The sequence below is a fragment of the Rhinolophus ferrumequinum genome, chromosome 22 (genome assembly GCF_004115265.2).
Source record: "Rhinolophus ferrumequinum isolate MPI-CBG mRhiFer1 chromosome 22, mRhiFer1_v1.p, whole genome shotgun sequence".
In the NCBI taxonomy this organism is placed as follows: Eukaryota; Metazoa; Chordata; class Mammalia; order Chiroptera; family Rhinolophidae; genus Rhinolophus; species Rhinolophus ferrumequinum.
The window spans coordinates 42,887,019-42,912,141 of NC_046305.1; the positions used below are offsets into that span (position 1 = coordinate 42,887,019).

Genomic DNA, 25,123 nt, shown 5'->3' on the forward strand with positions numbered 1-25,123 from the left:
TGTTAGATATTCTAGTACCAGGTGAGAAGGCACAGGGGAAGGAGAGAGACAGAGTGAGAACATGTTAATGTTTTTCTGGAAGGGACCATGGGAATCATTTGCTACAAATCCATGAGTATGAAATAGCCAACTAGTTGCTATCCAAACAGAGAGTACAGCACACTGCACATAAACCATTTTGAATCATATAAGCTATTCCATAATGGAGCTTGTTAGTGTAGTGTCTGGGCTGGAGCCCAGTCTTTCCTTCTTGTAAAGTGAAATCAAGATAGTATGGTTTCCCAGTCAATAAATGTGTTTAAGGTTCTTAAATGTGTTTGAGATTTTCGATTACTACCAATATCAACATTGACTTTAGAGGCAACCACGATAACAGAGAACCTGATAAGTCACGGGAGGGGAGGAAGCGGGTATAAAAGGCAGGTTGGACTAGGGATTCTTTACCACTGAGGCAAGATGACCAGGTTCACCCTCCTCACTGGTAAGGAACGACCACCACTGGGTGCCTGTGAGCCTCTCTCTCTCTCTCTCTCTCTCTCTCTCTCTTCTTTTACTGCCCCTTTAAAACTTCCTTTTTTCTGCAAATTTAAACCAAATCGCCTGAGATGATTGCTTTTGGCAAAAGCACAAGGACACAGTTCCTTCCCTGGTGGTAAGTCTTCCACTGCCCTGCAGTTTCCCTCCCTTCATCAAACCGCATGGCTCAGGACACTTCCGTGGTCTTATGAGTGGGAGTAGAGAGGAGTGGGCTTCCAGGAGAAATCCTGAGGCTTTATCAGGCTCGGTAAGTTGGGCGTCTACAGAGAGTGTTAAAAGGACTCAAAGAGTAAAAACGGGAAAATTTTCCTTCTGCAAACGAAGCACTAGCGTACAAAGGCTACTCTGTTCACAGAGATGTTCCTCCAGCTCATTAATCTCTCTGTTGTTTTCAGGTCTGCTCCTCGTGCTGACAGCTGAGATAGGTATGTATTCTTTGTGGGATGGACCACCATTATGATCCTGTTTTCTTTCTTCACAATTTGGAAACTCAGCATGGCCTTCTGTCCTTCAAACAAAGAATATTATGGTGTTTTTTTTTTTAAGAGAGTTTGAACTTCCCTAACCAAGTTATAGGACTGGGATCATTGGCCTAAAAATCCCAAAGCTGCAACCAACTAGACAGTGGTCTTGAAAATAAATGTTAACAATAAAAAAATAACATGGCAAGGCATCTGCTCTGGGAAAGCATTTTCAAATGTGTCACCTTATGGAGTCTTTAAAATAATTCTTCTCTGAGCAGTGGACAGGAAAGGCGTTACACGGCACCTCACAGACCACTTAATTAAGCTAGAAATGAATTATACAACTTATCCCAGGGAATATAAGGAGTTCATGGCAGAATCTAAACCTGAAGCCAGAACTCTTGCCTCCTGGTGCATGATCCCTTTCCCTCTGAGTGAAATTATTACTCAGGAGACAGCTACGAGTGCTAAATAGACTATAACATCATCCTCTCTGTGTCTTAGTTTCCAAATGAGTAAAATGGGCATAATAATAATAATACTTACCTTAGAGGGTTTTGCTGAGGATTCATGAATGAATTTAAATAAATTACTCAGAGCAGTGCTTGGTACATAATGAATGCTGAGTAAGCATTCGAATTGCTGGTATTAACATGCAGAAGAGGCTAAAATACATTTAAATTAGAGTTTACCAGCTTTAAAGTTTCTCTTCAGCAAAATACACTGATTCCTGAGGTTGTTTCATTCTCCCTTGCGGGACAGAGCTACCTCTAAGAAGTAACTTCAGTCCTGGATTGCCGGTTAATCATGGGTTTGCTGTAATACACAAGGAGGATCTCATGAGGATCTTCCTTTCCCTTTGAGACCTGAACAGGAAAGTTATTTGAAAATCTGTGGTTTCCCAAGTAATCAAGAACTTTCTCTGTAATAGTTTCTCAACCTCTTCCTCTGGATAACAGGTTCTGCCTACCAGCTGATATGCTACTTCACCAACTGGGCCCAGTACCGGCCAGGCCTAGGGCGTTTCAAGCCTGATGACATCGACCCCTGCCTCTGTACACACCTGATCTATGCCTTTGCTGGGATGCGGAACAACGAGATCACCACCATCGAATGGAACGACCTGACCCTCTACCAAGCTTTCAATGGCCTGAAAAACAAGTAAATGATGAAAGGACTGAAGTTTAAAATCTTTTAACTTTCAAGACTAGTTGGAACAAAACCTTCCATGGTAGCCTCCAGGCTGGAATTCCATATAGGCCAACAAAGCTCAAATAAATTCTGAGCTTTTCTATTATATCCAGGACAGTGATGACCCTAATTTAAGGAGAATGGCTGGCTCACAAGAGGTGGTTATCAATCAAAGTCCAGTTCAGTTGCCAAAGGAAATTTAGAAAAGTCCAAGTACTGTGGAATCAGATGAGAATAATGGTCCCCTTGGAGGCAACCCAAAGCTGGCACTGACGAAGCACTCAGTGTCTTTAGTCTGAGGCTCCACTCCAAAAGGAGAAATTAGAACACTTTGAAACTCCCAACTTTACTCCAACCACTATCACAGTTTAGGAAATAAGGATGAGAATGAAGAAAACCACTATGAGAGGATGCATGAGACTTCTGGTTTCTCAGTCACTATAATAGCTAATGTTGAGGTGATTTATTTTTCTGTCTATTGGTTCTGACACAACATTTTGCTTCTTTTCCCTCAGAAACAGTCAACTGAAAACTCTCCTGGCTATTGGCGGCTGGAACTTTGGAACTGCTCCGTACGTTTTTTTGAGATGATTTCCTACATGGATTTTACTATAAGGTGTTGGGACCACCGAGGCATTCCCTCACCTGCCTTCTTTGGGTCTCCCACAGGTTCACTGCCATGGTTTCCTCTCCTGAGAACCGCCAGACTTTCATTGCCTCCGTCATCAGATTCCTGCGCCAGTATGAGTTTGACGGGCTGGACTTTGATTGGGAGTACCCTGGCTCTCGTGGGAGCCCTCCTCAAGACAAACATCTCTTCACCGTCCTGGTGCAGGTGAGCTGTGTTCCGTATCACTTTGACTAGAAAGCATACAACCAATCTCATAGGAATAATGACAGAGGCTGTACAGAAAAGCTAGCTCCCTACAATCTCAGTAGGAGATGAAGGACGCGGAGACCCTATTTTGATGAGAATGATGAAGAATGAAAAATGGAGGAGATTAATTTAATTTTATTCAAAGAGTAGTCATGGAAGTCAACTTAGAGTTAGTATTCATAGACTTCCTCCTACTCTTGTACAGGAAATGCGTGCAGCTTTTGAGCAGGAGGCCAAGCAGACCAACAAGCCCAGGCTGATGGTCACCGCCGCAGTAGCTGCTGGCATCTCCAACATCCAGGCTGGCTATGAGATCCCCCAGCTGTCCCAGTGAGTGATGACTTGTCCCACAATTCCTCTGTGTGTCGCTTGTGTCAGAGACACTCATCCTTCGCCTGCTTGCTGTTCGAGGACCTCGTTTAGGAGGCTTTGCCTGCACAGGTGTGGGAAATGCCCATCAGAGATGTTTTGAACTCCTTTACCCCATCTCAGGTACCTGGACTACATCCATGTCATGACCTATGACCTCCACGGCTCCTGGGAGGGCTACACTGGAGAGAACAGCCCCCTCTACAAATACCCAACGGACACTGGCAGCAACGCCTACCTCAATGTGGTGAGTCCAGGAATAGATGCAGATGCAGACCGGAGCCGATGTCGCAAATCACGTGGAGATTCAGGGACAAAAGCCATTATAAATTTAGTGATTTTCTCAAGTGGAAAATCAGGCTGCTATAATTATTCACTCGGTCCCAGTTACAAAAAATTCACCAATTAATTGACACTAAACTAATAATCTTATCCGATCGGAAAGAAGAGTAATAATCAATCTGTCTTTAATAAAAGAAAATGAAATGTCATTACTCATATTTCAATAAATTATAAAATGCTTCTCCCCTCTTCTTTTTCCTCTTTTGCCTTGTGTATTTTCTACTACTCTAATCTTTGCACATGTATGCTTTACAGAATTTCAACCATTCACCAATGGACCATACCAGAAAAATCATTAAGAAAAAACATAATCCTTCTCTCATAGGTATTTGACGGGAGAAGTATATCTAAAGTCCACATATTGGCATGTATTAAAAGAAGTTAGTTGAGATAGGGACATAGCACTACACGAGGTGTATGTCAGTGATGCTCTAAAATACATTGCAAATGCTTCATATAGCAGGCACAACCATGCCATAAATGCTTAGCTAATAACTAATTACTAGGCCGTCCGCCTGGTGAGGCCTGTAGCTAACCCACGGCCATTGCAGGATTACGTCATGAACTACTGGAAGGACAATGGGGCCCCTGCTGAGAAGCTCATCGTTGGATTCCCAGCCTATGGACACACCTTCATCTTGAGCAACCCCTCCAACCATGGAATCGGTGCTCCTACCACTGGACCTGGGCCTGCTGGGCCCTATAGCAGGCAGTCTGGGTTCTGGGCCTACTATGAGGTACGCTCCTGGAGGTCTTAGAGAGAAGGAGAAAAGTGGCTTTCTCTCCAGCCACGGGTTTGACAATATGAACGAGATTCCTCATTTCTTGGCTCATTTGACAAGTAGTTGAGGCTGAAAGTGGATGCTCATGGCTATTTGCAGGGGAGGCAAGATGAACACTCACATTGTACTTTAGTTGGACCCTCACTAGGGCCCATGTAGACTGGATTCCAAATATAGAGCGATAAAGAAAAAAGGATATTGTCAATGAGATTATATCAATGTATAGACACTTCTAACTGCCTGCCCAGGCGTTCTTTCATTTAAGAGCTTCTCCCCACATTCAAAATAAATGAGCCAAATGTGACAAAGAATCAGAATCCTAAATGAATTGACGACGAGCTCTAGGCCTTCCTTCTCAAGTAACTTCCACGCATCCCTTCTCAACCTGCCCTTCCCATGCCTTTTACGACTGCTCACCGCTGTGCCTACTGCTTGACCTCTTCTTCTCTCCTCTTAGATCTGTACCTTCCTGAAGAGTGGAGCTACTGAAGTGTGGGAGGCTTCCGAGGAGGTCCCCTATGCTTACAAAGGCAATGAGTGGCTTGGCTATGATAACACGAGGAGCTTCAAAGTCAAGGTAGATTGTGTTCTATGGACTGTTGTTGCCCGTGACTTTGTTCCCATTTGTCGCCCTGGAGCCCCAAGTTGGCCTTGATGTCTGAACGTCATTGACATCTTTTCTCTACTTCCTTTTTCTCTACTTCCTTTTCTTTACTTCCTACAGGCTGACTGGCTCAAGAAGAACAACTTTGGAGGTGCCATGGTGTGGGCCATCGATTTGGATGACTTCACGGGCACTTTCTGCAACCAGGGCAAATTCCCCCTGACCACCACCCTGAAGAATGCGCTGGGCCTGCAGAGCGCAAGTGAGTTGGGGATAAGAAGGGACCCTGAGCCTCAAACTTGAGAGAAATTCAAAGGCTCCTTGAAAGTCAGGGAGCCATTTTACAAGTGATTTCATGACTACTGCTCTTTTCATATTTGGGAATGATTCAATAATGGTGATGAGAACAAACATGGTTCTTCACCATTTTGTTATCCATTATTCATTTCACAAGCAAGTTTGTGAGCATCTATTAGGTATTCAGCACCAAATAGGTATCACAGGGGATCCTAAATACATAACTCACAAACTTTACTCCATAGAAGCTTACAACCTAGATAGTATTGATGCAATTACAGTTAGATAACAACTCAGAAGATGTTGTATGGTTAAGTACCAGAAAAAGAAGATAAGAAACTTTCTTGTGAGTTCATGACAGACGGGTTTCAAAGCATCAGGGTGATCTGGGAAGGAGGAAAGATGAACTTTGCCTTGAATGATGAAGAGAGAGCTGATAAGCAAAGAAGAGAGGGGAGGTAGGGCATACCAGAGGAGGAGACTGAAATATGCAGAGATATGGAAGGAGGAACTAAGAACAAAAACCAGGGCATTAGTTCTCAGACATCAGGCAGAACTGACTAAAAGCAGGGGGCTCAGGATCTGGTTTCTTTTTTTTAGGTTGCAAAGCCCCAGACCAGCCCATTGCTCCCATCACCGAGGCTCCCAGTACAAGTAGTGGCAGCGGCAGCTCAGGGGGCGGCTCCAGTGGCAGCGGATTCTGTGCCAACAAGGCCAATGGCCTGTACCCTGTCCCCACTGACAAAAATGCCTTCTATAACTGTGTGAATGGACAGACCTTCATTCAGCATTGCCAGATTGGCCTGGTCTTTGATGCCTCCTGCTCCTGCTGCAACTGGTGATATCTTTGCCAGATACCACCTCACTCATTCCAGCTCAGAAATTCTTGTATAATAAAGAGTTGAGCATTATTGTGCAATGGCTTCTGCTTCTTTACTGAAGGATCTTGGATGTAACTAATCCCAGTCCCCGATGATATGCGTTGCTCCACCGGCCCACCACCACATGCACAGCTCTTCCTGGGTGCTGGGTGGCAGGAGCAGAGGGATTCAAGGAAGATGCCTGGTCCTTCCCTTCTCAAAACGTATATTCAGATGAGGTTGATAGGAGACAAGGATGTAAGACTCAAGTAATAATGCCCCATAAACAAACATATCTATGTACATTCCTTTGAAGAACATTTCTAAATGTTCAAGGAGTGTGATAGTAAAGAATTGGAGGTACTCTATATGTGAAAATAAGACAGGAAGTGGGTTTGAGTAGGATTTGGAAGGATTAGGAGAAATGGTGAGACAGAGGAATTGGGGTACTATAGAATGGCAATATAAAGTGAGTGACCTGGCTTACTTGTATGTAAAAGTTTGGAGGTAGTATGTAAATTTCTTGAGCTAAACCCAAAGAAATTAAGCTTTATTATTCAAAATAAACTTAAAGTATGAACTTAAATAGCTTAAAAACATTGAAGGTTGTAGTCATCCATCAATGGACACTTAGATTATTTCCATGTCTTGGTTAGTATAAATATTGCTGCAGTGAACATGGGGGTTCACTGCAGCAATGTGTATGTATCTCTTCGACATAGTGTTTTCATTTTCTTTGCATATATACCCAGCAGTGGGATTGCTGGATCATATAGTAGTTTCATTTCACTTTTTTTTTTTTTTTTTGAGGAGTCTCCATAAGATTTTCCATACGGGCTACACCAATTTGCAATCGCACCAACAATTCACAAGGGTTCCCTTTTCTCCACATCCTCGCCAACACTTGTCCTCTTTTGTTTTCTTGAAGGCAGCCATTCTAACAGGTGTGAGCTGATAGCTCATCGTGCTTCTGGTTTTCATTTCCCTGAGGAATAGTGATGTTGAGCATCTTTCCATGCATTTGTTGGCCATTTGGATGTTTTCTTTGGAAAAATGTCTATTCAGTTCCTCTGCCCATATTTTTAAATCAGATTTCTTATTTTTGTTATGAGTTCTTTATATATTTTGGATATTAACCCTTATTCAACATGTGGCATGCAAATATTTCCTCCCATTCCACGGGTTACTTTTTCATTTACTTGGTGTGTTTTTTTAAAAATTTTTCCCTGTGCAGAATTTTACTCTTTTGTGCTTAATTTCTCTAGGTAGGACTTCAGGAACTATGTTGAATAGAAGTGTAAAAAGAAGGCATCCTTGCCTTATTCCTGATCTTAGAGGGAAAACTTTCAGCTTTTCACCATTGACATTTCACCATTCACACATTAACATTTTCAACATGACAAATGTTAACTATAGAAATAAAAGAAATGGAGTCAGTAGATGTATTTCAGATAAAGAGCACACTTTCTTAATCTAGCAGAATTCAAGAAAATTCTCAGTCTAGATAGTACAAACTCTTCCCAGGATACAGATCTGGCAAGACAGATCCTTAGCACTTAAAAAGTTTTGCTCAAATGAGCATACCAGACTAGAATAAAATCAATTAAACAGAATTGTAGACGATAAGCTACTTTTCTAATTTTGCCCATGTTTCCCACCCAAATCACACCTCTAATAATCAGCAATGATCTGCTTGCTCTAGTTAGCTTTATGTTAGTGGTTTTTAACATAAGAAAGGTTTTATTGATGCCTATGTCAGTTTAATCATTGTTACTGCCCGCCCCCTTCTTTGGTAACTTTTACCATTTCTCTTCACACTTGAAATTTTACAATTCCATTATTTTAATTTGTTTTTAGTTTTATGTTTAAGTATTTTTTTCCCTTCTATATGATACTGAATGCTCACTTTCAATCTGAAGACTCATATCTTTTTTTAAATTCTCAGCCTTTATCTCTTTTTAAATTGAAATTTTAGTTTTGGTTAAAATAATACATGTACAGAACCAAAAACATACAATGGAGAAAAAAAAGCCTCTTCAATAAATGGTTCTGGGAAAATTGGAAAGCCACGTGAAAAGAATGAAACTAGATTGCTGTCACCATATACTAAAATTAACTGAAAATGGATCAAAGTCCCAAACATAAGACCTGAAACAATAAAGAGCATGGAGGAAAGCATAGGTATTAACCTTATGGACCTTGGGTTCAGAGAGAATTTTTATGAATTTGACCTCAAAGGCAAGGGAAGTAAAAGCTAAAATAAATGAATTGGTCTATATCAAACTAAAAAGCTTCTGCACAGCAAAAGAAACAATCAAGAAAACAAAAAGGCAACCAACCAAATAGGAGAAGATATTTGCAAACAATACCTCTGATAAAGGGCTAATATCCAAAAGAAAGAACTCATACAACTCAACAAAAAAAAAAAACAATTCAATGAAAAAAGGGGCAGAGGATCTGAACACATACTTCTCTCAAGAAGACATACAAATGGCCAACAGATAATGAAAAATGCTCAATAACACTGTCTATTAAGGAAATGTAAATCAAAACCACAATGAGATACCACCTCATACGTGTTAGAATGACTATTATCAACAAGACAAGTAATAACAAGTGTTGGAGAGGTTGTGGAGAAAAAGGAACCTTGAAACACTGCTGGTGGGAATGTAAATTGGTACAGCCACTATGGAAAACAGTATGGAGGTTCCTCAAAAAATTAAGAATAGAATTACCATACAATCCAGCAATCTCTTTTCTGGGTATTTACCAAAAAAAAAAAAAAAAAAAGTCTGAAAACATTTATCTGTAAAGATATATGTACCACTATATTCATTGCAGTGTTATTCAAGGTGGCCAAGACATGGAAACAACCAAAGTGTCCTTCGATAGATGATTGGTTAAAGAAGATGTGGTACATATACACCATGGAAAACTACTCAGCCATAAGAAAAGATGAAATACTACCATTTGTGACAACATGGATGGATCTGGAGATTATCCATGGAAATTATTAAGTGAAATAAGTCAGACAGAAAAAATCGAGAACCATATGACTTCAGTCATATGTGGGATATAAAACTGAAAGTAACAAACGAACAAGATAAACAAACAAACAAAGCCCATAGACACGGACAACAGTTTAGTGGTTACCAGAGGGTAAGGGGGGAGGGGAGTGGTAGAGGAAGGTAAAGGGGGTCAAATATATGGTGATGGAAGGAGAACTGACTCTGGGTGATGAATGTAGTAATATATAAATGATGTATATAGAATTGTACACTTGAAACCTATATAATTTAAATAAATTTTATTAAATTTATTGGGATAACCAATGTCACCCCAATAAATTTAATAAAAAATAATACACATACATAATTAAGGAGTCAAAAACACTACATAGTTACAAAATAAAAACAGCAGTTCCAGAGGGTTAATTTCATCAACTATATTTCTTAATACTTAATACTATGTAACAATTAGCCGTTATAAGTATAAATGAAAAAATAAATAACCAGACAGAAATAATTTTGTAAATCATAGTAGACATGCTCTTTTTAACAAAAATTGTATATTTAATTTTATCTGAGGTTTAAAATAAGAAATATAAACCATAATGAGAATGGAAAAATTGCTGGATTTCATATAATTTTTCAATAAAATTTATTATTATTACTCATTGAGCACCTACTATAATCCAGGCACTATTTTATATACAGAGGGTGCCAAAACAAAGTATATACATTTTAAGAAATGAAAACTGTATTAAAATTGTAATAATGTATACCGATAACAAAAGATGAATACAAGTCACGTGTGACTTCTGCAATTAAAAAAGATGCTCAAAGTGGTTACCATCAGCGTCCAAACACTTCTGATTATGACGAACTACTGCTTGAGCAACGTTGGCCAAAGTGTCCACTTGTGTACATTTTTTTTTTGGCTCCCTCAGTATTTGGAATACAGCAGTGAAGGAAACAGACAAAAATCCCCATCCACATAGAGCTTACATTTTAGCAGGGGAGACATATTAAATAATAAACGTAATAATACATAAACCATCTAGCATGTTGAATGCTAAAAAGTGTTACAAAACTTACAGGAGAGTAGGGAGGCTGGAGGCTGCTGGGGGAGGCGTGGCAGTTTGAAATGTAGACCATCGACGAGGTGATGTATGACCAGGGCCAGTTTCTTAGGCACATGAACTATACACTTAGTTTAAAGCTCTATTGTTGACATCTTGGAATTCTTAATAATTTTTGAACATGGGGTCCCGTGTTTTTATTTTGTAGGAGGCTCACAAATTACATGAGCAAACATATAAAGGAGATGAAGATGGGGGACAGTGCTGTCTTATAGTGATCTGGGGACAGTGTTGCCAGCAGAGAGGAAGGTCAGTGCAAAGGCCCAAAGGGAGGAGAATTTCTGATGTATTAAAGGAACAACACAAAGGAGGCCAGTCTGTTTGGAGAAAAGGAAGCGAGGGCAGCGAAGTTGTGGGAGAAGTCATGGGAGAAGTGGTCAGGAGAGAACAGGTTGTTTAGGGCAGGGTGGGCAAACTTTTTAAAGGGCCAGTTAGTAAATATTTTAGGCTTTGTGGGCCATACGATGTCTGTCTCAACTACTTGACCCTGCTGGTGTAGTACTACGCAGGCCATTCTTACCCTGGTGCTGGTGCAAATGACATGCTCCAAGCGTTGCCGTGACCATGACAATGGGAAATGTTGCTGCAGGATTCCCACCCAAGTAATGGCTCCAGGTATGGGCAAAATGCCATAGATATTTCTGCAAGGAGAAACAGTCTCTTCCTAGGGGGTGGGTGGTGATGCATTCTCAGTGTCTTGCATTAGATCAGGATAATCATCACTCAAGTTGCCCCAAGATCTTAGCTGCAACTCTCATAGGTGATGGACTCTGCTAATCTTCATAATATTGAATCTTCTCCCTGATACTGATACCATGAATCTCCACCTGCAGAATTAGCTTCAGTCAGGGAAAGTCACTGGTGTCGCCTAATGTCACTATGGTTCTAGAATATTCTATTGAGTTATACTACCCAGTACTGGCCAGTGTAACTGACTGTCAGTGAAGGATTCTATGTCTTAGACCTAGTAGGCCATGCAGGAGACAGTACTGGCTCGAGGGTCACTGAGGCTGATGGGAGGCTAATGTAGTCAGTTATTTCTTGACCTTTGCACTGTATCTACCACTAAGGGCCTGTTCAATTCCGTATAATGATTAAGCCCATCGGTAAGGAGAACAACCAATGACTGGTTGACTTTGACTGGACATGATATTTTTCCGGTCTGTATAATCTGAGATATATAAACTAAAACTACCTACCACGATGCCACAAATTTTGAAGCCTGATGATATCAAGTTTTGGCAAAGGTATGTAGTAGTAGGAATACTTATATATTGTTGTTGGTAGTACAAACTGATACAACTATTATGGAAAAAATTTTTCAGCTAAATAGTAAATGTTAAGATGCATATGCTGTTTCACCCAGTAATCCCTTTCTTGGGTATAAATCCTGGAGAAATTTGCAAATGTGAACCAAGAAACATGTACAAGAATGCTAATAGCAACATGGAGGGCAAACGATTGGAAAAAAACCACACGCTGTTCTATGCAGAAAGCATAAGTGAATCATAACGTATTCATATAACAGAATACCATACAGCTGTGAAAATAAGTGAACAGTTGCTACTTGTGACAACTTGGATAAATCTCAGAAACTTAATGCTGGGCTAAAAAGCAAAACATAGAAGAATGCCTATGGTATTATTCACTTATACAAAGCCAAAACAAATGAATATATTAAAACTAATATAATAAACTAATTGTAATAAACTATTAGAAAATTAATGAATTTAGGGATACAGGCATATGTGATAAAATTAAAAATAAAGCAAGAAAATGATTAGCACAAAATCCAGATAATGAGGAGCATCTAAATGAGGAAAGGACATGTAGGGTAATATTCAAATATAGTATTATCTTATTTAAGCTGGGTGTGAGGACAGGGGTTTTCATTTTAATATTTTTTGTTAAATGTATATCTAAAATGTGTATGGCATATTGCACCATAAAATTAAGAGACGCTAACAATAATACAGGCTTACTGAAAAAAATCTAACAACATGAAAGGATACATAATGCCAATACTTTCAAACCTTGATTTAGTCTACAAATCTTATGATGATGGCAATTCTTTCCAGTACTCAAATGCTCAGATGGCAGGCAACTTTGATGGGAACTCATCTGTAGCACTTAAGAAGGGATACTTTATCTGCAGGTCATTTATATAGCACTGGGGTGCCAAATTCAATAGAAAATATCTCACTAAATCTACACAGCAGCTAGATCTGATAACGCCAAATAGGACAAACCTGGAACTAGTGGCCTTGCTGCTTGCTTTTGCAAATTCTTGACTTAATCTTGATTTGACACAATTTTGGTTCTTTGTCCCCACCATATTCTCCTGGGTACCTCAGGGAAATTCCATCTCAGTTCAACCTAGACCACCAATTAGTCTACTTAATATAAGGAAGTAGTGCAGTGTAAATAGTGGGAGATTTCCATTCCGGAGGCAGCTAGTCTTGGCACGGAATCCTGGATCTGGTGCTTAAGAGTTGTTTGATCAATTTTCTCATCTACAAAATCGGGCTGAGAGTGATAATCCTTTTACATAGGTTAAATAAAATGGTGACGTGGAGCCCTCTGATGAACATTCATTGTTTTTCAGTCACTCGTTATTCACTCCCCATTCTTTCAGAATTTCATTTTGTGACCAGTCCTGATGAAAATGGAAATCCAAGAGCCCTGCCCTTTCCTTTACCACGGGTCTGATGCAAGTTCAAAGCTATATAACCAGATCATTTCTCCTAGGGCTTTGATTCTTGTGTGGAATGATGCAGGCATGAAAAATGAAACTGGAGTTTATTCATCCTCAGCGCTCCTCTCACTCTGCTCCCCCAAGAAATGACTTCTGTCGTTCCAGAGGCAGGTGCTATAGTCTTATCTTTGATTCTGTGAGCCTCCCCATATTTTTCCAATATACTGATTTGTGCTTGTGAGAGTTGACTTTAGTCACTTGCAAAAATAAATCCTTAGTGATGTAAACACCAATAACAATCTCTGACACATGGTAGGTGCTTGTGGTGCGTGTTGATATTATAACTTCCACAACTGAAATCCTTCCCAGAAGCACTTCTGCCAGACTTTTTCTGGTCTTGTAAGGAGGAACCAAGCACTCAGGACCTAATTATCATTGGGTGAGTGGGTGCAATTTCGTTTCTAAATGTGATAAATCGGAAAATTAGTCTGGATTCACAATAAGTCCACTAAAGTGTCAACGTCCCATGAGGGGCAGCCACATACCCACCAACTGCATTTCAGGTATTGTCACAAGACAGTCCCATATGTGCAGTACAGACAGTATGTACTAGAGTATTGCGGGGACAGAGCCCCAAAAAGCAGTTTCCAGGCTCTCGGCCTCACATAGAAAGGTGCTGGCTCAGGTAGTAAATGGCCGTCGACTGTGATCAAATGGCCATCAGCTGTGGCTAGTTGGCCGTCAGCTGTAACCAGTGAGCAATTGTCCACTAATATAACTGCCGTGGCTACGCTAGCAAAAAAAGGGGAGCTAGCAAGAAGATGGTGGCTGAGCCTGCAAGCGGTGCAGTGAGGGTTGAGAATTGTGTTGCTCCTGGTCCCTGTGTCTCCAACCCAGCTGCCAGTGACAGTATAGTGGTATGACTCCCCTACCTATGGCTCCGTGGGTGTTCCTTTTTGGCCTAGCCATATCCTGCATTCTTGTGTGGGGAGTGAGACCAGAGACCCTGCAGGCCGTCCTGTGTGACACTTGGTGTAGTTGGCAGGATCCCCCGCAGGCCGCCCCGCATGACACATGGCGCAGCGAGCAGGGTCCCCTGCACGACAAATGGTGCAGCGAGCAGGGTTCCCTGCACGACAAGTATATAAGGTATTTCAGAGGAAGAAGAGATCATTGAGCTTCAAAGAGAGAATCTGAGCTGGGCTTTGAAGAATTGTAAAATTGGGGTAGGTCGTGAGGAGAAGGGGGAGACATTACAGGCAAAGGGTAAAGAGAGTGTGTGAGCAAAGGCGTACAAAACATGTTTAGTGAATAGACCATTTCGGCTGAAGCAGAAATTTGTTATAGGACAATGGTAGTGGATAATGTTTGGAAGGTAGACTGGATTGATTTTAAACATAAAATTCTAGAAATGGTCAGGTTGCAAGTATTTCTATTAAAAGATACTCTTTTCAATATCATCACCATCATCTCTATCCATCAGCAACACAAAATATTTTTTAACATCTGGATGTAATTTGGAACGATGGAACACTAGAGAGATCTTGGTGACCTTTGGAGGGGACATTTTGGGAACCATACATTCTTATATAAAATTATTAAATAACCATGACTTAAATCATTCCGAAGAACAGGTGTGGATAAAATGTTCAAAAAGTAGCGCCTAAAGAGGAAAGTTTCCGTAGGCACAGATTGTACCAAAAATTACACGTAAATAATGAAGAAAAGGATTTAAGAACAGTTAATAACTTCCAAGGGCTTTTATTTACTCTCCAATAAAGACATGCTTTGATGTCAGGCACGAAATGTCCACAACGTAAAAACCTAAGCACAATGTGGAAATTAGATGCTTATCAGCTCTGGAAACTGCCAAAAAGGCTATTAAGCTGGTGCTTTTTCCATGGTGATGGTCTCCACCACGCGGTTAGGAGACATTGTCATAGTTCTGTCTTCATTAAGCAGAGAAGGCGGTGCGGATAGGAAAGTGTAGGTTGGAGGTCCACCGAGCGGTGTTTGTAGGGCACATCTGTTGAATTATTGATTAGCTACATACACCTCTGGGTGAAATGCTCTCCACTTGGAAGCCCTTCTGACAACCAGGAGCTCAGATGACACACTGGGCTCTGCTAGACCAGAACCGACGGCAACCATGGCAAAGTTTATTCTCCTCACACGTGGGTTTGTAATCAGAGATAGAGCCTTACTCTTTCTTACTGGATTTCCTTTTCCCTCTGGATCTGGCAGCCATGAAGCAGTCTTCACATTGTATCTCAACGCTTTTTCCTGACGTGTCCCTACCAGTCTACCTGTTGTTCTCTTAATCTCAATTGACTCTGGTAATATTTCCACCTTTGTTTATGCCATGGACATGGTCCTAAAAGGAAGGCTTGTTGTCTTTCTCTCTCATCATTTGTTAGGCTGTTCCTTTGTCTCCATTCATCTTCCTATACCACTTCATTTTAATTGCTATTATTTTTATGTACATGCTTGTGTCCTTGGTCTAGCTTTTCTAGGGATGACAATCAATAGGAACTGAGACAGAGTAATACAAGCTACCTTTGTTCTACTGTTTTCAGAATTATTTCTCTTTTATCCCCACTGTTCTATTAAGTTGCTGATGTATCACAAAAATGTCACTGTTAGTCATGCAAAGAGGTTGATTCAGTAAATTGCCTAGAGCCGGTATCCACTGTTTACAACTTGCTTTAGAGCTGTGATTTACAGTTTTTTTTTAATAGCTTCAGAACATTTTCCAAATGAAACTTCTAGCTCAATTTATAAAATAATAAGATCGTAAGTGCTCTGGTAGAAGCCAGGGAGAGGTGTCTGGAATATCGCCTCATAGTTCATATTTCTTCTCTTCCATTGTAAGAATTCCCTAAAATGTGGTTCAAGAAAAATAAAAAATTCAAGGCACCAGAAGATATTGAATTCACTGTTTTAAAGTATGCTTTATCTGTGGAAGATTTGTACTCATCTCAGTTCAGGGAGGTGAAGCATATGTGGATGTGTAGTCATTGAGTAGAGTGGATTTGGGGTCATTTCAGTCAGTCGATCTTCCATTGATGGCAGACTTTGAATTCTGCATTTATTTTTGACATGAAAGGTGGAAGAAGAGAAAGCCATGGCCATTTTTGACTGACAGAAGGGAAGGGTATATCTACCAGTGACTTCACTGAGAAGCCTACTCTTTGATGTACCTCCTAAGTGCCACTTGGGCTGTAACAACCTATGACACATAGGATGGCACCCAAGTCCTCAGAATTAGATTCCACAGGATATGGACAAGTTCAGAGTACATGTTTTCTTTCTCTCTAGGTCTGACATTTCTGTTGAACGCTCAGCTAGGTAAGTCATGAACTCTATGTTTTATCTTTGACACAATCGTTTCCTGCCATAAACTTCAAATTTCTATAAATTATTCATAATGCAATTGTCTGCTAAATATGTGTGATTTTAAATATTCCAATATATTTTAAAAAATATGTATATCAAGAGATAAGTCATACTAGGGAAAGAGAGCTACTATCTAATTCATAGACAGATGGGTTTGATGTTAGGAGAATCTATTGATTTGGATTGGCTGTCACTGCTATCTATCTCCTTTTGCATGACCATCTCAGAGTTACAAACTGTTATTCATTGGGCTTCAAAGGATGGCTGGGTATCCTTTCTTCAGTAGTTCCTGGGCTTATACAAGATCGCAAGATGAATCTGTCAAAGTTAACAATAACCAACCCCAAGTCAGTGGCTAGTTCCCAAGTTAGAATCTTCGAACTCATCAATTTGCAAGAGTGTCACACAGAGATCAGGACCTGAAGTGAAGGGAGGGAAACAGAGGCAGAACCAAAACTCATGGCACATGTCAGTGGCACCTAAATCAGGCCATTGTCTTTACTCCTTACTCCCCACAGGTTCTGCTTACCCTCTGATATGCTACTTCACCAACTGCGCCCAGTACCGGCCAAGCCTAGGGCGTTTCAAGCCTGATGACATCGACCCCTGTCTCTGTACTCACCTGATCTATGCCTTTGCTGGGATGCGGAACAATGAGATCACCACCATCAAATGGAATGATTTGACCACTAACAAACTTTCAATGGCCCGAAAAACAAGTAAGAGAAAGGAGAGATAATTCATTTGTTCTTTCCTGGGTCATTACTTTCCCAATATTAATGTGCAGACAGATCATCATCTATGGTCTTCCTAAAATGCAGTTCAGATTCAGAAAGTCTGAGGTGGGGACCAGAACTCTGCGTTTCTAATAAGCTCTCAGATGTTGCTGAGACTTCTGGTCTAGGAGCCACATTTTAAGTAGCAAGAGTGTAGATAACAGAGCACATTGCCTGCTCTAGCAGGTATTCAAAAAATATTACTTCTGTTTCTTCCTTTCTTTGTGAATATCTTTTTTATGACCCAGGAAACTGCAAGCCATCTTAGCTACTTGTACAGGAGACAGGAGGCAGAGGATACTGAAGATTAGACATCGTTGAGCTTAAGAAAGATGAGTTTGCTATATTTTTAATAGAGTTCTATTTTATATAAAAACAAAACAAACAAAAACCCTGGTATCTTCTAATTTCTGATTTGTTCAGTTTAGTTATATCTAGGATAAGACTACAGGTCATTGCTACCATCAGGAGTGACATTATTGTAAATTCAGCCACTAGAATTTAAGTTATGATACCTAAGAGGAAATAAACCCCTTTAGAGTGGTGTTTCTCGAAATGTGGTCCATTGATGACATGCATCAAAATCACATGGGTCACTTGATAAAAGTGCCAAAACCTAACCCAAACCAACTGAATCAGAATCTCTGGGAGAGGGGCTATAAATCTGGCATTTTAATAATGTCCTCCACTCTTACCCTTGAACTTAATTCTTGCATAAACCGATGTTTCAGAGCCACTATTCCAGCAAATGTGTGTAATTCTAAGCCACATGGAGGCTAAGAAAGTAACTATGCGCAAACAACATTTACCATTTCATCTGATGGACTAGAATATGTGTGTGTATGTGTGTGTGTGTGTGTGTGTGTAGTCAATACATTCCTTTAAAAAGATAAGCCCAGTCCCATAATTTAGATTTCCCAAAAGAACCCTGAGTAAATGTATGAATGATAACAACAGAAAGAATTTTTACAAAGAAGGTTTTTATTAGGAGTCTGCAGAATGCAAAAGCAGCACAGAGAGAGGGTTCCTAATTCTGTTCGGGGGCAGGATCTGGAAGCACTTCCTAGAGAACATGATGCTCGAGCTCAGTCTGGAGGAAAACTGGTGTTAACCAATGAGATGATGATGGGAGCTGCACCAATGAAGACGTGTAGATATGCGTGAGCAAGTGGATGATGGATTGTGAAGCTGCATAAGTGACAAGAATCAGATTGTTGTACATTATGTTAAGGAATTTGGACTTGACCCTCAAGGCCATGGGACAGCTTGAAAGAATGTTTAAGTAGTACCGAGATAAGACAAAACTTGTCCTTTAGAAAGATTCGCTCTGGCTTTAACCATGAATTAGAAGGAGGTAGGGAGGTAGGGATAGAGTTAGGAAATGATTGCAGTAAATCAAAAGCAAGAGACGCTGGTGGCCCCGACAAAGGCTCTGACAGTGAGGACAGAAAGGGGATTATACATGGAATATTAGCAAGGAAATATTAATAGGATCTGAAGGCCAGTTGAAAGTGGAAGAGACAGGATTTCTAGTTTTCTGACTTTGAGGACTGGCTTGGTTGTGGTGCTATTAACTAAGATGGTAAAAACAGGAAGAAGAGTAGATTTAGAGTGAGAAGAAGAACTGATTAATTTGTCTTTGAACATGGGGAGTGTAAGGAATCTGTAGGACATCCTAAAGGAATGCTCCATAGACTTTGGACGAACAGCAGTCTGGAGTTCAGGACAAAGAAATTGACTTGCTGTATTGTATTGAAATCATCAGCAGCGGTAGACGATTAGAGATCACCAAAGAAAAGTGAAGGGAGTGAGAAAAGCCAAGGACTAAGGTTGGTTATAGATTTACCCTCTTCCAAGACAGAGATTTTTCTATACCATCCCATATATCAGATCATCAGCCAGCCTCCCAATAGTTTCGATGTTAATAACCCATGAATCGAAAAGTCAATCTACTTAATTATTGAATAGCTCCAGTAGTCAGAAAGAACATCTCTATTCTTAGAGGCAACATGCTTCCAGTCATAATTTATAACTTCTAGTCATCGGTTCTAGCTCTGCCCACTGAAGTAACAGAATGAAACTGCACCTTTTGCAATATATTGGTTTGATATTTCACAACAGCTAAAATTTCCTGCCTATAATTTCTCTTCTTCAGTGAAATATCCTAGTTCCTTCGGCCAGTACCCACATGACCATTTTCAAAGCCACTCTTCATTGGAACACACTCTAGCCCACCCTGATAATGCAATGATAAGAACTGAATCCAGTATTCCAAATGAGATTAGAGTCACACAAATACAGGTGAATGAACCTCTAGCACTGAATGGGAACCTGGCTGTTACCACCTTCCTCACTGGCCAGTTCAGCATTTCGTTTGATAGGATGTCAGGCCTATAAAGTAGTTCACCTATTGGACAAAGGGAAACAAATTTCTCTACTGCCCGAAGTTGGGTGTAGGTTAGCACAGTAACAATAACTTCAGAATGTAGTGAAATAAGTGAAGCTCTGACTGGTCATCTGGGAGCCGGTTTGGGTCATGACCTGGCTACTAACTTGCTGTGGAACTTTGGTGACAATGTCTAACTTCTATACATATTATAGTAGCTATAAAATTAATTACTATCTTTGATCCTATCTATGTTATAGGGCTGTTGAGAGACCAAAGTAGATAAAATACGAAAAAGCACTTTGAAAAAGAAAAACATTACGCAAACATGTATGTGTCATTATTTAAGGAGCTGTAATCAGATTCATAGATGCCCTAGTGTACTTGACTTTTCTACAGGAAATGCATGCAGCTTTTGAGCAGGAGGCCAAGCAGACCAACAACCCAGGCTGATGGTCACCGCCGCAGTAGCTGCTGGCATCTCCAACATCCAGGCTGGCTATGAGATCCCTCAGCTGTCCCAGTGAGTGATGACTTGTCCCACAATTCCTCTGTGTGTCGCTTGTGTCAGAGACACTCATCCTTCGCCTGCTGGCTGTTCGAGGACCTCGTTTAGGAGGCTTTGCCTGCACAGGTGTGGGAAATGCCCATCAGAGATGTTTTGAACTCCTTTATCCCATCTCAGGTACCTGGACTACATCCATGTCATGACCTATGACCTCCACGGCTCCTGGGAGGGCTACACCGGAGAGAACAGCCTCCTCTACAAATACCCAACGGACACTGGCAGCAACGCCTACCTCAATGTGGTGAGTCCAGGAATAGATGCAGATGCAGACCAGAGCTGATGTCGCAAATCACGTGGAGATTCAGGGACAAAACAAACATAAATTCTGCAAATGTCTCACTTGGATAACTGTCCTCTTAAGTGACTGATCAAATCTCCCTAACTATAATTTCACCCCAAAAAATTTTTTAATACTAACAAATCCATGTGTCATAACATCAAACAATTTACCTGCTAAAACAGGGGTCTAAAGTAACTAAGCTCTGGATCACCAGCCTGGTGAGGCCTGTAGCTAACCCACGGCCATTGCAGGATTACGTCATGAACTACTGGAAGGACAATGGGGTCCCCGCTGAGAAGCTCATGTTGGATTCCCAGCCTATGGACACACCTTCATCTTGAGCAACCCCTCCAACCATGGAATCGGTGCTCCTACCACTGGCCCTGGCCCTGCTGGGCCCTATAGCAGGCAGTCTGGGTTCTGGGCCTACTATGAGGTACGCTCCTGGAGGTCTTAGAAGGAAGGAGAAAAGTGGCTTTCTCTCCAGCCACGGGTTTGACAATATGAACAAGATTCCTCATTTCTTGGCTCGTTTGACAAGTAGTTGAGGCTGAAAGTGGATGCTTATGGCTATTTGCAGGGGAGGCAAGATGAACACTCACGTTGCACTTTTTTTTTTAACTAACATTTAAATTGGGGTGACAATTGTTTGTAAAGTTACATAGATTTCAGGTATATAATTCTGTAACACATCATCTATATATATCACATTGTGTGTTCACCATCCAGAGTCAGTTCTCTTTCCATCATCATATATTTGACCCCTTTTACCCTCATCTACCACCCCCTACCCTCTTACACTCTGGTAACCACTAAACTATTGTCTGGGTCTATGAGTTTTGTTTCTTCATTTGTTTGTCTTGTTCCTTTGTTGTTTTCAGTTTTATATCCCACATATCAGTGAAATCATATGGTTCTCGAGTTTTTCTGTCTGACTTATTTCATCACGTTGCACTTTAGTTGGACCCTCACGCTGGATTCCAAATACAGAGTGATGAAGAAAAAAGGATATCGTCAGTGGGATTATATCAATGTATATACACTTCTAACTGCCTGCCCAGGCGTTCTTTCATTTAAGAGCTTCTCCCCACATTCAAAATAAATGAGCCAAATGTGACAAAGAACCAGAATCCTAAATGAATTGATAACTTTGCTGTCAGAGCTCTAGGCCTTCCTTCTCAAGTAACTTCCACGCATCCCTTCTCAACTTGCCCTTCCCATGCCTTTCACGACTGCTCACCGCTGCGCCTACCGCTTGTCTTCTTCTCTCCTCTTAGATCTGCACCTTCCTGAAGAGCGGAGCTACTGAAGTGTGGGAGGCTTCCGAGGAGGCCCCCTATGCTTACAAAGGCAATGAGTGGCTTGGCTATGATAACACGAGGAGCTTCAAAGTCAAGGTAGATTGTGTTCTATGGACTGTTGTTGCCCGTGACTTTGTTCCCATTTGTAGCCCTTGGAGCCCCAAGTTGGCCTTGATGTCTGAACGTCATTGGCCTTTTCTCTACTTCCTACAGGCTGACTGGCTCAAGAAGAACAACTTCGGAGGTGCCATGGTGTGGGCCATCGATTTGGATGACTTCACGGGCACTTTCTGCAACCAGGGCAAATTCCCGCTGACCACCACCCTGAAGAATGCGCTGGGCCTGCAGAGCGCAAGTGAGTGACAGCAGAAGGATGCCCAGAATCTACAAATGCTCCTTCTCCGACTCAGAAGACAGCCCGTCTCCATAGCCCAGGGAGCCTCTTTCCATTTCACCTCTCTGCTCTTACCCAGCTGAGAAAGAGGTGCTGCAATCTTGCCCTATCCTTGAACTTCCATGTCAGAAATTTTATGCTCCTATGGGAAAGCAAGCAGGTCTATATGGGTGGGTTTTCCAGGTCTGCTAAGTCTTAAAGGCCTCAAGAAATTAGGCTGACCTTACAACATAATCATTTACTGCTCAATGAACTGCTTATTAAACCTCTCTCAGCCCACCTGGCTCCCCTTCAACGAGAAACCCTCAGTGGTGCTCACATATTTCCAATCTGTAATTCAGGGCAAGTACCAACTCCCTGAAAATTTTCTCAGATGTTCTCTTAGAGCTTATTTGCTCACCACGTATACTCAGATCTTAGAAAAGTGTTTTGCACATCTGGGTGCTCAGTAAATTTCTTTTTAATGATTTTGACATCGTAAGGGAAGAGAGAACTTTTAAAATTAAAAACCAGGCTGGCTTGAAATTGTAGCTTTTCCTTATTCCTGAGTGTGGAATTACCATGTGATTTTCTCAGTTTTGGATCCAGAGCTAACTGTACCCCACCTCCAGATCTCGCTCCAGGTCCACTAGTCTTTTCACCTCTAGGCAAAGCTGGAAGCCTCTACCAGGTCACTAGTCTGCTCTCCTTTTGTTTCAGGTTGTACTGCCCCTGCTCAGCCCATTGCACCAATAACTCCTCCTCCCAGTAGCGGGAGGGGAAGCGGAAGCGGAAGCGGAAGTGGAAGTGGGACCCGGTCTGGGAGCAGCTCCTCTGGAGGCAGCTCTGGGGGCAGTGGGTTCTGTTCCAGCGAAGCCAATGGCCTGTACCCTGTGGCAAACAACAGAAACGCCTTCTGGCACTGCCTGAATGGAATCACGTACCAGCAGAACTGTCCGGCCCCACTTGTCTTTGACACCAGCTGTGATTGCTGCAACTGGCGGTAAACCTGACCTGCGTCTCCATTCCCTAGGGTTCTGAACAGTGTCCTTTGTTTAGCACATCTTGCTCCTACCTAGCGTTCTGCAATAAAACCCATCAGCCAAAACCTGCGTATCCTTGGTGTGAAGTGATTTGGGTGGAAACCTTTGTAGGTGTGAAAATACAGGCTGTGCATGGGGTGGAGACGGGTTTGTGAGGAAGTGGTAGAGATATCAGCACAGTCCTCTATCTGCCTGCGTTGATTGGCGTGAAGGTTGAAGGCTGTCAGGAGGAAATGTCTGAAGGTTTCGTGCTAGGATGGGACGTGGATGAAGAAGCTAGGCCTGTAGCCTGGTGACTGTCCTGGGGAAGAAGCCAAAGTGCTTTGTGAGATTTCGGAGCACAGACCTGCTTGGCTCACCGAAGGAGCAGAAGGCCAGGGCATTCTCTCCTGCTGAAGTCCCAGCACCTCCTGGATTGGCAGCTTCGGGAAGACCTGTGTAGTGGACTCCTTTTGGGGTGTCTGCCCAGCCCACGGGCCAGCGGTGTCCCTCTCTCAGGAGATTGCCCCACTCCTCGATCCCATAGTGGTGGTCACCAGCTACAGTGCTTGGACTGCATCGTGTCCTCCCGGCGTGGCTGGTTGACTGGGGTGGACATCAGACTCCACGAGACCAAGCAGATTATCACCTCTTAGAATCTGCAACCAAGAACGAGGACTGGCTGTCAGTCCCTGAGGGTGGCGGGGCCTGTAATATGTAAGCTTAGAAGCTGTAGTGAGAGACAGACCGGCAAGTTGCCGTGGATGCAGAAGAGGAAGACTGAAGGGGAGCTACAGAGAAAAGCCATGATGCCACGGAGGGAGAACACTTACCGATGGCTTTCCAACTCGACTGTAGCTCCTTCCTGAGGCCCAGAGGCATTCCTGCCTGTGGGCTCTGTGAAACTCCCCTGTAACTATATAATAAACTATTCTTTGCTGCTTAAGCTGCCTCAAAGGTGTTTCCTTTATTGGCAGCTGAAAGAATCCTAACAATATAGTGAGAATGTAATGGGTCTTATTTTTTTTCCTGGCCTGATTACTGTGTGTCAAACTCTAAGTGTTTTACATGTGTTTTCTTATTTGCTTCTCCCAGTGACCTTGTGAGGAAGATGATATTAAGTCCAGGTAGTGGAGGCACAGAGGAATTAGGTAACCTGCCCAAGATCACACAGCTAAAATGTTGCAGAGCCAGACCTACAACCAGGCAGGCTGGCTCCAGAGCTCACAGTCCTAATGACTACGTTCTATGCCTCCCTTGACAGAGACCCCAGTGTCCTCGTGGGAGATGGCAGCCCTGCTGCTAGTGATGAGGTGCATGCAACTTTCTGGGCAACGACCATTCATGAACTCACAACACTTACTGAGTATTTATTATGTGCCAGCTAATGTGCTAGGTTCTAAAGACACAGTGGTAGTTTGGATTTTATTATAAGTGAGCTGCGAAGCCATTGGAAGGTCATAGCAGGGATGGAGGGGTGATGACGTAATCTAAATCCAATATTGATGAGAGGGGGTGGGAATAGAATCACAGAAAAATAGCACTCACGGTGCTAAAAATGAGCACTTACTGTGACGTGCCTTGGCAATCGAAGACATAGGTATTAGAGCAGGTGAGGGCAAGAGTCAGTAAAATTGGGCACTGTTACAAACGTAATTACATTTTCTAGCTAAAGAATGATAAAGTCTGGAGTAAAATAGAACATAGGAATTTGGGGGAGTCTTTTGGGAAGGAGTTTCTTATTTAGGTCACAACTATGACAAATAGAACTGAAGAGGGAACATGAGATTGTAGGCACTGGACTTGGTGAAGGAGATGAAAGAGGCTGTTGACTAAGGAAAAGCATCTTTGAACAATATAGT

General features: G+C 41.8%; 2 protein-coding genes across 2 annotated transcripts; both read left to right on the plus strand.

Moving 5' to 3' along the window:
- Nucleotides 1-456: 456 nt before the first annotated feature.
- Nucleotides 457-6,305, plus strand: LOC117014842 (acidic mammalian chitinase). Its single transcript, XM_033093096.1, has 11 exons — nucleotides 457-481; nucleotides 933-962; nucleotides 1,961-2,162; nucleotides 2,708-2,764; nucleotides 2,862-3,027; nucleotides 3,275-3,399; nucleotides 3,562-3,685; nucleotides 4,332-4,517; nucleotides 5,020-5,139; nucleotides 5,287-5,428; nucleotides 6,064-6,305. Exons 1-11 carry the CDS (start codon nucleotides 457-459, stop codon nucleotides 6,303-6,305), a joined length of 1,419 nt encoding a protein of 472 aa, XP_032948987.1.
- A 9,003-nt stretch (nucleotides 6,306-15,308) lies between these two features.
- Nucleotides 15,309-23,246, plus strand: LOC117015076 (acidic mammalian chitinase-like). The gene is given in 12 exon segments (XM_033093451.1): nucleotides 15,309-15,333; nucleotides 16,478-16,507; nucleotides 17,074-17,250; nucleotides 17,253-17,274; nucleotides 20,080-20,156; nucleotides 20,159-20,240; nucleotides 20,403-20,526; nucleotides 20,817-20,865; nucleotides 20,868-21,001; nucleotides 21,843-21,962; nucleotides 22,080-22,221; nucleotides 22,960-23,246. Coding segments are annotated over 12 exon segments (1,269 nt in total).
- The last annotated feature ends 1,877 nt before the right edge of the window (nucleotides 23,247-25,123 follow it).